Source organism: Exophiala xenobiotica (assembly GCF_000835505.1).
Source record: "Exophiala xenobiotica strain CBS 118157 unplaced genomic scaffold supercont1.1, whole genome shotgun sequence".
Lineage (NCBI taxonomy): Eukaryota > Fungi > Ascomycota > Eurotiomycetes > Chaetothyriales > Herpotrichiellaceae > Exophiala > Exophiala xenobiotica.
The window spans coordinates 867,687-880,433 of NW_013562494.1; the positions used below are offsets into that span (position 1 = coordinate 867,687).

Genomic DNA, 12,747 nt, shown 5'->3' on the forward strand with positions numbered 1-12,747 from the left:
GTGACAGGATTCCAGACATACGCTAAGTGGTAGATGCCAGCAATGCCTACCTGGGTACTAGCAGAACTTCCCAAGATGATGCCAGGTTTAGTGGATACAGCTCCAGGAACTGCCGTGAAATCCTGCCGCTCAACATTTATCTTGATGACATTGTACTGCAATCCGCTGGGTGTCTCTGGTAGAGCGGTCATACCTTGCGGCTTGCACAATATGTTTAATTGTGCAGAGTCTCACCCAATTCATCGCGGCCTGATGCCCACTCAGATAGCCGCGATCCCCACAGTAGACTACGCTTGAAGCTCACAAGGATTCACTAGACCGGCATGAATTTGAATATGTACATTGAGATTGGACCGTATCGAGAAGAACTGAGCATGATGATTGATGAATTAGATGATGGTCGGGGAAAGAAGCTGCTAACTAAGTTAAAGTGCGGGTACTAGTAGTCCTGATGACGGATTGGGAAAATTCAAGAGCGGATCTGTAACTAGAGCAGAATCGCATACTGTGGTACACGCATTCACTTGTCTGCGACCTTCAACGATCACAACGATCAAGCATTCACACTTGATGTACCCTTCTTTGGCGTTACTAATATTCTCTCGCGTTCACACCATGACATTCTAGGTTTGGTCCCTCATTCCGACATGGCTTCTGAGTTCATCGGCTACACGATTCTGGTCACGCTCCACAGCCCACCCAATGCTCAGCTGCAGGGCGTGGTTGCCGATGTCGTGAACCAGAAACTCCTTCTACAGAATGGTAGGCAGACACTCTGTCCTCGAGACCTGTGCTGATGATCCCAGTCCTGTTGCTCTGGAATGGCCAACGACTCTCATCATATGCAATCGAATCCTCCGCAATCGCCGACCTCGAGGTAGCACCCACCCAGCAAACCGCTGTGGAAGAGGAGGAATTATCTACACCTGTCGTCGATGCCAAATCTTCGCAAGCTGCGTCTTTTCAGACGATTCCACAAAGCCAGCAAAATGCCGCTTACATCGATCCCGCCATCATTAGTTACACGAAACCCCCAAGCAAAGGTCCAAGACGGCCTTCAATCCAACAAGGGCCAATCTCTCCTATTATGATCGCTGATGGCGTGGTCAGCAGCCAGTCTACGCAACTGCCTCGCACTGGACCAATACGTGGAAGTTCCGTATCTAGCATCGCTACGGCTGTCCCTAAGAAGGCGCAGAAGAATACGCCCGCGACTGCGACGCTCACTGAACCCTTCGATGCATTACGGCTGGGAAATAACGTCGCTGATGGCAAGCCTATAAGGACAGCGAACAGTGCCATACAGAAGCAGCAGCCGATATCTCAAACAGGGCCAGGGATTATTGATATGATGGACGTGAACCTTGGCCCGTTGAAGAATCAGAAGAAAGCTGGAAAAGGTAAGGGATGGCGCCAGACACCACTGATCGAGGAAGTTCCAAAACAAACCAAGAAAAAGGTCCAACGAGGACGGAAGACAGCTGAAGAATTGAATGGATGGGCCACGGAAGATGCGACCGACATACAAGATCTGGGCGATTTCGACTTCGAAAGCAACCTTTCCAAATTTGATAAAAGACAAGTTTTCGACGACATCCGACAGGCCGATACCACTGCCGAGGCTGATCGGCTAGTCAGTTTCAACCGCAAAGCACGGCCCGGGACGAATGGCGGGCGAAATCTCCACTGGACTGAAAACGTTCTCGAGACGCCCAATGTCAAAGCTAACGACCGATGGCAAAGCGAGGCTGGAGAGACCGAGAACGACATGATTGAAGAGCACTACAGCAGTGGTAAAGGATCCAAGAGAGCCGGCTCTAGACGTCCCATGCAAGCGAGGAAAGGGAGTGTTATCCCAGGACACATCGACCGTGCCGAGTCGCCGCGGCCTCTGACGCGGATGCAGACGTCGTCACCCATGAACGGTTCTTTGTCGGGCATTCGAGCTTCCTTCAAACTATTGAACAATAAGCCATGCCATTGCCTCTCGCCTCTACAGATGCTGGAGATTGAGCAACTATGCACGTCCGAGCTGGGCCTCACCGAAGACATGCTTTCGGAAAACGCTGGTCGGAGCATAGCCATGGCTGTTTTGAACATTCCGAATGTGAGGAATGTGGTCTTCCTGGTTGGAAATCACAAGTCCGGTGCTAGAGCCATCGCAGCAGCCAGGCATTTGCGCAATCGGAGGTTACGGGTGACGATAGTCGTCCTTGGTGGCGAGCGCGAAGAGGTCCTGCTGGAAGTGATGCGCAAACAAATCAATATCTACAAAAAGGGCCAGGGCTACGTGGACCGATGGGACGAGTACCAGGCCAAAACATCTCAAGGAGGAATTGCTCCAGACGTGGTGGTTGATGCCCTGCTCGGCGTGCATGTTACTTTTGAGGAATTACGAACAGACGATCAAGCGACGGCCCTGGAAATGATCCGGTGGGCGAACCGAAGTTCGACGGTCATTTCGATCGATGTTCCGAGTGGACTGTCCGCCACGTCAGGATTGGTGACCGAGGTTGACGGACAGCTCCTAGTCATGGCCAGCAAATTCGTCGTCAGTCTGGGAGCGCCGAAAAGTGGTTTACTGCATGCCATGGCTATGGATGGTGTCCAAGTGACCTGGCAAGTCTTGGTCGCCGATATTGGGATTGCTGCAGCAGCTTGGCAGAAACATGGATCCAGAAGGAAACATGGAGTGGACTTTGGCACGGAATGGGTCGTTCCGGTCAAGTTCGCGATGGGGCCTCAGACGGGTTGACATTCGGAAAGATAATGGGAAAGAGGTGAAAAGTTCATCCATCATTCTTGCTGCGTTCAAGCGCGATCAAGGAGAGCATCTTCAGAGCACTCCCTTTTCTTATTCCAAAGGAGAAGAGCCACCAGTCGAGGGTGAAGTGGAACACCCCAGACGCCCACGCGCATGGTGCTGGCGGAAGAGCTTGCATTAGCTTAGTCGGACTGTATAAATAAGATTTTTCAAGCGATCTCTTGTTTCTCTTACGATCCTTGGTCAAAAGGTGAGGGTTGAAGTGTTTGATAGACATGGCGTGTGACGCACGAGGCGCTCATCGCTCTCTGCCCCTGTACGTGATAGGCAAAGGATGGTCGTAAAGGCCCATCCACCCATCATATCGTGGCCCCAAATTATAAATAGGTAAGCACTTTATTATATCGACCTTTGGCCGCCTCGCGCTCTGTGCGGCTGGTCTTTAGAGGCCCAAAACGCCACAGCTGAACATCATACGCTCCCACACCTAGCTGTATCAAAGAGGCTAGCTGGAGGAGGTCATCTCCTAGAACTCATGACACCGCTAAACCCAACAGCGAAAAGGCGAGCGCTATTCTTACCAGCACCTCGCTGACTCGGCCTTAACCCTGTCATTTCTCTATGAAAACATCGCCCACCAGTTGCACGAAGATGACAACTTGACTACATCAGAGGCACTGACTGCTCAACATATTGCGAGATCGATTCCATTCCAGACTTTTCGACGCAGGGCTGGACCGCCTCTGTTGCCGCCCATTACAGTGGGTGGTGGGATTGATTACTACTAGAAGGGACGGGGGCCGGGGGCCAGGGCCAGCCGCGCTTCCTCAACATCTCACCTTGGATCTGGAATTGGATACGAGCAACACGTTTATGAACCGCGGACTTGTATCTCACTTGAGCGCATACTTACTCGCAAAAGAGATAACCGCACGAACACCATTCGAGCGGTTTCGCCGTACAAACAACAGATAGATTCTCACACCGCGCATAGCCTGGATCAGCACTTGCTAGCGTTGCCACGACAGCACATTCCTTTCTTTCGGAGGGTTTCATGAAGTGCGACTGAACTGGGGGATTCGTTCTTAAGCACTGCATTAGTAGGAGTACTATATCACTCGTCAACACTCGCATCCTACCAGTATCATTTCGCCAAAAACACTCCGAATCAATCACTCCAAGACGCATCTACAGCCACAAAGGATTTCCGGGCCAGGAGGCAACCTCACGCCCCTAGCAATTCTCACACCCTAAGAGTTGGGACATCCCCGTCCAGGATTATTGTCTGTCCAGGACCACGCGCCCGATCCGATTCTGACCCGACCGCCAGGATGCAGACCTCTTTCCAACAAGGCTACATCACCGACCTGGTCTGCCCTCCCCCTCCACCGGGCAAAACGGCCTCTGACGTCCTTCAAACCGGGCTCGCGCTGGCTCTGGACATGGTGCAGTCCGCCAAAACGATGTGCACGCTCAACCCATTCGTCCTGGACGTCACGAGCATGCCAGCGGACCACCCGAAGCTCGTGGACACACAAGCCCTCGCCTCGAATTTCAACGTCGACGTGAGCGCGGCCTACGCGACGAGTCAATTTTCGCAGTACGAAATCACCGACAAACTGCCCGTGTTCGCGGGCTACAGCACTACGCTCGTGTACCACACAGCATTGAGGCAGACACGGGACGGCCTCGAGAGCCTGACGAACCCTGGCAACGGCGTAACGATCCACGGGAGGTGGGTCATCAAGGTCGCCGACAGGGGGAGCGGGAGCGACGAGGAGAAGAACAAGGCGGCCCCACCGGAGGAGAGCGAAGACGGGAAATTCTCGCTGGGCAATGCGAGTGGCGTCATCAATTTGCTCGAGACGCAGCAGACCAGGTGTAACGTCGTGTTGAGTTGGTATATCAAGCAGAGTTTCGACAAGAGTCATCGCACCACGCACAGACGGTTCAAGGAGCTCTGGAGAGAGAGGATGAAGATGGCTTTGTACCCGGCCAATGCGGGTTGACTTCATCATCATGACGGACTTCCTTTTTGAAAGGCTGCGGGGAAGGGAGCGAGATTGGCTCTTTGCATGGCGAGGAGCGGCAGCGGTTGAGATTGCCAGGGATGAATGACTGGTGCTGTGGTTTTTCGTATTGCATTTTAATGGAAACGTGCTTTGCGCTGAACGAGGGCTGCTGCCAAGGCCGAGATGGAAGGATAATTTGGTGTTTTTTTCGGCAGTAAGTGAGGATAGGGATTGGAGTTGTACAGCTGTATGTGAAAGATGGGATAGGGGTGCTCCGATATACGGCATACATGGCTTGGGATGTGCTGGAGCGTGGCCAAGAATGCTGGGATGGTGTACATGTGCACATCATGTTAGCCTTCGAAATAGCCTTGTCCGCGCAGCTCAGGCCAGGAATATGCACTTCGCCTTCGCCTTCGCGATCGATCATCGTGAGTAAAACCCGCAAAAGTCCAAGGTCTACGATTCGGGCTAGATTCTGAATGTCATTAATACGCAAGAAAGGACCATATCAAGTCATTATCGCCCTCGGCATCCCATCCCCATTTCCATCACTCTTAACCTTGAAGATATTCTTGACGCTCTTCAGTACCGGCGGGGCAAGGACTACGTCCTGCAAATTCTTCTGCCGGAGCTCGCCTTCCTCGCGTCGTTTCTTCTCGAGTTGCTTCCATGGGTCGGCGTCATCGTCGTTACCAGAACGCTTTGGCCTCTTCTTCTTCGTGCCGACCGGTTTATCTCGGTCGATTCCCGCTCCGAGCCAGAGCAGTCCGTCTTCCTCGCGCTGGTCTGCCAGTTCGTCGTCCTGTTCTTCTCTGGCTGCGCGCCGCTTGGCTTCCGTGTTGCGCCACTCGCTTTGTAACCGGGCGAGGCGCTTGTTGTGCTTTGTCAGTGGAGTCTTGACCTTTTCGAGGCCTGGGATCTTGTTCATTCGGGTTTGGTGGCGGGGCACAGAGGTTAAAGGGAGAGACTGGTCAACTCGCGCTGCGAATTCGGAGAGGCGTTCGCCAGGAAGGATCTGGAGTGGTTTCTTGGGTTCGCTTGTGGTTGTGGTTGTGGTGGACTCGGCGGTTGGTTTGGAGTCGGAAACAGCGTTCGTCTTAGACTTAGATTTGGATTTCTTGCTGGAAGTGGTTCCGTTGTCGAGGCCGGATGGTAAGCGTCTTCCCGCCTGTTGAAAAGCCATCAGACGGGCGAAGGACTTCGGGGTGTCATCTTCGAAGGAGTTGGGTTTCTTCTTGTTGGCTTTTTTATGTTCGCGGTGTATCTTCTTGCTTTTGGAGGTGTCAAATATGCCTTCCGACTTCTGGTGGACGGTGAGCGTGCGTGCGCGGGATGTGGGCGGGAGGTCGAAACTGCGGCGGCGAGTTAGTATAGTGTGAGCGAATGGGGCCCGGAAGGCACAAAGAATAGTAGATGCGTACTTTGAATCCTCGGTTTCGTCATGTTTCCGCTTGTGCTTATGAGGCATGTTTTCGGCTAGGACAGTCAATGGTGGACAATGTTGTATGAAGACAGTTTCAAATGGAAAGTGAACGTAGGAAAAATTATTGCAAGGCTGAATGCGGGGAAGAAAACTTGGAGAACGAGGCTGCAGTAGAGCCCCATCACGTGACTAGGCCTTCTTTGAGACGCGAGGCTGAGCCTCACTAGCCCCTAGATGCTAGACTCTCATTTTTCCTGCTTCACAAGTCATCATGCATCTAATTCGAGTCGTCGATCTTGGACTGGTCACTCGAATATGTCGCCGGATCCCATATAGAGATGCTGCTGGGCCAGGTTTGCAGACTGCTAGAAACATGCGAGGATTTCATCAACGCTGGACTTGGGGTGGCTGACATAGGGAAAGCCATATCTTCCAGGGACGTCGCAAAATCAATGAGACTATGTCACCTTGCCATAGGATCATTCACTTGGTAAGTGAAGGTTGAGCAACAACGGTTCCCGCCAAGAGCCAGATGCGAGGCAGTTGCTCGAGCACTCTGTCAACGAAGTGATGAAGAGGCAGAGATTGCGCATTCAACTTCACGCCCACTTGAAATTGCCTGCCTTTTCCTGTTGTTGCTAAGTTGTGGACATGTCCCTGCCTCCTAACTGCTACTTCTTACCTACACCACGATCTTCGCTTCGCTACCTACCGGTGCCGACCCCTTCGACTGATCTCAACATGTGGACTCGATTTCCTCCAACTGACGCCCCATGTGTCCCTTCAGGCACAGCAATGGTAAAGGTGGTCATCGGCAACGTCGATTCCCCTCACATAAAGACGATCCACGAGAACCTTCTGTGCAAGACCTCATGGTTTTTCAAGGGCGCGCTCCGAAGCCTCTTCGCGGAAGGCCAGACAAAAGTGGTCAAACTACCCAACGAGGATCCCGAGGTGTTCGACGGATTTTGTGACTGGCTGTACGGCAAACACCCCGGTATGGTGAGCAGCAAGATTCGAAGAGCTCGCGAGAACAGCAAGAACTGGCAAAAGGGATGGTTTGAAAAAAGCCGTCACAAATACTGGTTCGAGGTGTTCGTGATGGCGGATCGCCTTATGGTGCCCGCATTGCAACTCTTTGCCTGGCGAGAGATCGAGCGGATCTTTAATGCCATAACAGCCGTCAAACCACACCTCGATTTCATTCACGCCATGCTGGACGAAGAGCTGCCAGAATCAGCAAACGTCATCCGCATGTATGTTCTGCACCACTGCGCCCATTGGAGCATAGTGTCGCCCGGAATGAGCAACTGGCCCTTTACGTCTGCAACGGATGACGAACCTATGGCTATGGCGATGTTATCACTACTTCGATGGAGCCTTGTGACATTTCCGGCTGGACGTGTGATGAAGCATCCTTCAAGCAATGCCTTGTTTCCTTTCGTCAACAATTTCGACATCAATCGATTAGGAGAGCAAGCGCAGGCGTTGATGGAGGGACCAGAAAGACATGTTACAGCTTTGGTAAGTCACAGCACCATTGATATCGCAAATGGTTGCGAGGAAAACTAACGAAGAGCAGAAAATCATGTACCTCGATAAAGAGTCTCCAAAGATCATTGGACGAGAGGAGATGTGACAAGCATGTTGTCAGGGAGTCCGAGACAGCGTCATTGGCGACCTGATCGGTGACCAGTAAGAGCGTTGTTGCCCAATGTCAGGACAGGGAGGACTCCATTTTTTGTGCTTTCCCACCCAAGTCACCGTGGAGACTTTGCATGGATGGTATGAATGATGGTTCGAAATCCATGGACAAGATTCTTCGCATAACAACTACGCAGGAAGCATGCTGGGCGAGTGGCAGAGGAAGCAAGAAAAAGCCAATTGGTACCAGGAAAGCCATTGTGTAGTGAACCACCATGTCGAGATATCCCGTCGCACTGAAGAATCCTTGTAACGAGCAACATGGTGATGAGAATTGGCACTTTGGACATGCTATTGAGCTCTTAAAGTCAGGGCTTGTGACAGCATCAGAAGCAGGACTCTCTGCACATCTTATGGCCTTTTCTCGACACCGGAAAAGACTGTTGCTTCTAGTTTGGAAGGGCGGCGGCTAGAAGATGGAGACCTGGTGTGCTCGTCAGTACTTGAGAAGTTGCTTGCCGAGATGGAAACAGACCGTAGCTGTGTGGTTTTGTAGTCCACTCTTTCAATGGTCGCAGCCCAGAATCGTGCCACAGTTTTGATCGTTGCTCTGATCCGTACTTGTAGCTGGGTATAACAAACACTTCTTCACCAGCTTGTAAGCAGTGACCATCACACCAGACATCCTTCTTCGGAATCAAATATTGCTCATGCCTCTTTAGCTCGTCATTCCACTTGCCACGATGTTCCCACTCGCCCTGACGGAAGACTTCTTTACCCAGTACTCTGTTGGCGTGCGACAAGACGTTCCGGATGAATCTCTCATTGCGCTGCTCGTCGTCATTATACGCCGTCCAGACCTTGTCACCGTCCTCGCAGCCGTCCAATCCAATTAGCATCAAAGACGACTGAACACTTGACGAGTGTGGTGCCGGTAAGCTGGCAAATTGAGAGAGGAATTTTGCTGCTTCGTCTCGATTGAACCCGCCGAGCGTGCTTCCCAGAGACATGATGCATCGTGGTTTTGAGCTGATTTCGGAGCTTGTGAACCACTTCAACCCGTCGTCATAGCTACCGAAAAGACCGTGGCATCGCACATAGTGAAAGTCTTGAGGCCTGATGTCGCGTAATGTGCGCTCTAGTTCAGAATAGTCGAGGTCAAGCGCATAGTAATCTACCCGCTTCTCGCTCTTCTCCAGCGCGTCCAGGAGGATCTTGACTTTCCTGAGACATCTGTAGCACGGGTTAGAGCCGTCAGAAATCCAAGAGTGGTCTTAATCCCACCCGCTACCCAATTCCACCAAGATAGAATTCGGCGCCAGAGCCTCAGCAATCTCGCTGCTATGCTTCTCCAACAACTCGATTTCGCAATTGGTCAGATAATACTGATTCGCATAGGTGACAGCTTCGAAGTTCTTGAGCCCCTGCTCGTCCCAAAGCAGTAGCGGATGGAACGCTGCCGGCTTGGTGTGCAGGGCATTGCGCGTTTCTTGAGCCAAGGCCGTCCCCTTTGCATCAGACTTGATGTCGATAATGTCAACAGGATCTTTCGATATCATGTTGGGATTGCAATGTTCTCTTGTGAAGAGACACTGGTGGCAATCGGTACCTCAATATATACCACGGCTTTGGTGTGACGAAATCACGGCCGGGATCACAATAAACCTATCATCTTACCCATGCTCCACACTGACCGGGGAAATTTCTCCTGGGCCTCCCCATGCCGGTCTTGAATAGAACAGGGTGAAGCCAATGAAAGGGAGAATCTCCTGCATCTTGATCTACGGGCGTCAGGCCCCAGGCGATGGCACCATTCCCGTCCAACGAAAGGAGCGAGCTTGTCCTGGGCGTTCTGGAAACAAAGTCCTGGCCGACACCCACGAGATGATTGATTGATCTTTGGATCTTTGATCTTCGGAAACTTGGTCCGGAAGCAAGACGATTTGTTTGACAGGAACCAAATCCGGGAGAAGTACATCCGCCCTCGTCGTCGTACCAGGTCTTTACCAGTCTTTACCATTCTTTACCAAGGCTTTACCCTAGTGGTCGTAGTGTCGAAGGACGTTTCATCATTGGAATGTGACATCATAATGAGCAAGGCCCTTTTGAGCGCATCCCAGCCAATCATCATAAGCCAAAATTCGCTTATTGCGTAGTACTGCACAGTAGATTCCCTCTTCCGACCATTAAATCAACTTGCAATCAATCATGACCCGATGACTATTGAATTCTGACTATTGAATTGTGTGGCAGCCTGAAGGTAAGCGCCTTTACTCACATTACCTAAGGTAAAGGTAGGTCAATATCATGACGCAGTGTCTTCCACTGTCTACTAGTACCTCCCTAGGTCATGCTAGATGAAGCTGAAGCCTGGCAAGAGGCCCAAGTACCCTTCATGGTGTGATCAACCCTCCGTATCCCTTTGCGTGAGCACTTGCTTGATTGAACCTAGACGTCGGAATTTGTATCCACCATGAGACTCGAAATGCCCGCGTCAAGTGACACAGGGCCTGAGGACCGACAAATATCGTACACCGATCTTTTGATTGTCGGCGCAGGCCCTGCAGGCTTGACTCTCGCAGCATGGGCTAGTCGTTTCGGACTGAAAGCTCGTATCATCGACGACAAGGCTACGCAAGTCTACGATGGTCGAGCTGATGGCCTTCATCCGAGAACAATCGAGATTCTCGACAGCTTTGGCATCGCCACATCAATCACCGATAAGGCCCAGCCTATACGGGAAATCTGCTCCTGGGTAGTCCACCTCACCAGAGTCAGACTTCACATGCACAGCTGACATTGAACGCAGAACCCCTCGGAGAAAGACGAGAGTCGTATCGAGCGGTCGCAAAGAATCCGTGACCCTGAAATGGATCTCAGCAGATATCCCCAGATGTCGCTAAAGCAAGGCTTTATCGAAGGCGCATTTCTGGACTTGCTGCAACGAGAAGGGGTGCTTAAAGTTGAACGCAACGTCGTCACGGAATCAATTACCTACGATGATATCCATGAACAAGAACAGTGTGAACATGCTATCACGCTCAACATATCGCACAGCGACAAATCGCAATCGTCCAGTACGAAGTCCAACCAGTGGCGTCATGAAGGCTGCTAACATATTCTAGATGGAGCTAGGCCCAGACATGAGCAGATACGGACAAAGTATCTTGTTGGAGCTGATGGTGCACATAGCTGGGTGAGAGACAAGTGTGGCTTCGATATCAACAAGAATCGCACCCAGAAACACTTTGGCGTCATGGATATCATACCGTTGACAAATTTTCGTAAGCCGCCTCAACCCTTTCGATACGCGGCCACTGATGGCTTGCAGCGGATGTTCGAGTGTCCTGTGTCATACATTCTGCTCGCCACGGAAGTGTGATGACCCTTCCCCGTGAAGGCCGGCTACTCAGGTGCTACGTCCAACTAGCGGAAACGGGTGATGAAGAGGAGTCGTTCAATGCCAAAAAGATATCTTTCGATGACATTCTTGACAAGGCTCAAAAGATCTTTAGTCCGTTCCAGCTGCAGAGTGCAGCGTGTGAGTGGTGGTCGGTGTATACAGTAAGTGCCGCTTCAACCACGGGCCTGGGGCCTACACTGACATCTGCAGGTGGACCACCAGATCGCGAAGACCACGAGCCTGCACAATCGGTAAGGTGTATTCATGAGCCATCGAAATAGCGCTAAGCCGTTTATCAGGGTCTTTTTGGTTGGTGATGCAGTGCATGCTCATACTCCGACTATGGGCGCCGGTATGAATGTGTCCATTCAGGACTCGTTCAATCTGGGCTGGAAATTGGGCATGGTCATCAAGCGTCTTGCTAAGCCGGAGCTGCTGGACACGTATCAATCCGAGAGACATAAAGTCGCCACAACATTGCTCGATCTCGACCGCCAGATGTCTCAATTCTTTGTTGATGGACCATGTGAAGAGTCCGTCAACTACGACGAATTCAGGAAGAAATTCACCCCTTTCTTGAGCGGCACAGGTGTCACTTACGGTCCCTCCATGATCAGAGCACAGGACGACCATGATGAGCAGACGAACGGCGATTCCGAGTCGGATACGAAAGGCCAAACATGCAAGTTCCGATCCAAGCGGAATCTCGCTCGAAAAGTTCGCACTGGCCAACGACTGTGCTCGCACTTTGTTGTCAATCAAGCTGACGCCAGCCCTCGCCAAGTCCATGAGTTGATGGATGCTATGGGACCTTGGAGAATAATGCTATTTGCTGGGGATTTGCGGGATGCCAAACAACGAAGGCGCATAGACAACTTTGCAGCGCATTTCTCAAGCAAGAAGTCCATCGTAGGCCGATGTTGTCGCCCCACCGTCTCCGAAGCAGTGGTTGAGATCATTACCATCCATTCAGCGCCACGAGTGGAGATAGAACTCCTTGACTTGCCAGAGGTTTTGCACCCTTACCATGAGAAATTAGGATACGATTACTGGAAGGTGTTTACAAGCGAAAGCTCTGAGGAGAAAAGTGATGTGGAGGACTCTTACCAGAGATACGGCGTGGACCCGGGGTGCGGTTGTATCATTGTTTGCCGTCCGGATCAACATGTGTCCCTGATATGCGAAATCGAGGACGTCGACATGGTTGATGACTTCTTCGATCAAGTTTTGGTTGAGAGCAGTCGGTAGCCATGATTTGGAATACTCGAGAACCAAGTAGTCGCTTTGATCCGGCGACCCTACTCTGCGAAGACACCTTGATAGCGATGTGTGAAGTGAGAAGGATACTTCGCATTTGGATCAGTATGTCCACCAGCACGTGTCCATTGTGTTGTCGGAGATCGGATCCTTGACATGTGCAAAAGATTCACGTCCTTCCCTGTCCAGCGTCATCAACAGCCGGAAGGCGATCCCGAGCATACCTTCCTTGTATCACGAA

At 51.5% G+C, this 12,747-nt stretch overlaps 6 protein-coding genes across 6 annotated transcripts; 4 read left to right on the forward strand and 2 right to left on the reverse strand.

The window, feature by feature from the left end:
• Positions 1-528: 528 nt before the first annotated feature.
• PV05_00347 (YjeF family domain-containing protein) lies at positions 529-2,956 on the forward strand. The gene is made up of 2 exons (XM_013465236.1): positions 529-762; positions 807-2,956. The coding sequence occupies exons 1-2, from the start codon at positions 648-650 to the stop codon at positions 2,753-2,755; spliced, it is 2,064 nt and encodes a 687-aa protein (XP_013320690.1). The 5' UTR covers positions 529-647; the 3' UTR covers positions 2,756-2,956.
• A 444-nt stretch (positions 2,957-3,400) lies between these two features.
• Positions 3,401-5,201, forward strand: PV05_00348 (uncharacterized protein). Its single transcript, XM_013465237.1, has one exon. It carries the CDS (start codon positions 4,096-4,098, stop codon positions 4,771-4,773), a length of 678 nt encoding a protein of 225 aa, XP_013320691.1. The 5' UTR covers positions 3,401-4,095; the 3' UTR covers positions 4,774-5,201.
• Positions 5,202-5,287: 86 nt separating this feature from the next.
• On the reverse strand, positions 5,288-6,270 carry PV05_00349 (uncharacterized protein; the record flags this gene model as incomplete). The annotated part of the gene is made up of 2 exons (XM_013465238.1): positions 6,201-6,270; positions 5,288-6,131 (listed from the first exon to the last, which is right to left on the reverse strand). Exons 1-2 carry the CDS (start codon positions 6,245-6,247, stop codon positions 5,288-5,290), a joined length of 891 nt encoding a protein of 296 aa, XP_013320692.1. The 5' UTR covers positions 6,248-6,270.
• Positions 6,271-6,997: 727 nt separating this feature from the next.
• PV05_00350 (uncharacterized protein) lies at positions 6,998-7,995 on the forward strand (the record flags this gene model as incomplete). Its single annotated transcript, XM_013465239.1, has 2 exons — positions 6,998-7,726; positions 7,785-7,995. The coding sequence occupies 2 exons, from the start codon at positions 6,998-7,000 to the stop codon at positions 7,839-7,841; spliced, it is 786 nt and encodes a 261-aa protein (XP_013320693.1). The 3' UTR covers positions 7,842-7,995.
• An 86-nt stretch (positions 7,996-8,081) lies between these two features.
• On the reverse strand, positions 8,082-9,405 carry PV05_00351 (uncharacterized protein; the record flags this gene model as incomplete). Its single annotated transcript, XM_013465240.1, has 3 exons — positions 8,082-8,330; positions 8,382-9,079; positions 9,131-9,405. 3 exons carry the CDS (start codon positions 9,403-9,405, stop codon positions 8,296-8,298), a joined length of 1,008 nt encoding a protein of 335 aa, XP_013320694.1. The 3' UTR covers positions 8,082-8,295.
• Positions 9,406-10,099: 694 nt separating this feature from the next.
• PV05_00352 (uncharacterized protein) lies at positions 10,100-12,654 on the forward strand. Its single transcript, XM_013465241.1, has 6 exons — positions 10,100-10,601; positions 10,656-10,923; positions 10,972-11,130; positions 11,178-11,410; positions 11,460-11,500; positions 11,549-12,654. The coding sequence occupies exons 1-6, from the start codon at positions 10,320-10,322 to the stop codon at positions 12,495-12,497; spliced, it is 1,932 nt and encodes a 643-aa protein (XP_013320695.1). The 5' UTR covers positions 10,100-10,319; the 3' UTR covers positions 12,498-12,654.
• Positions 12,655-12,747: the final 93 nt, after the last annotated feature.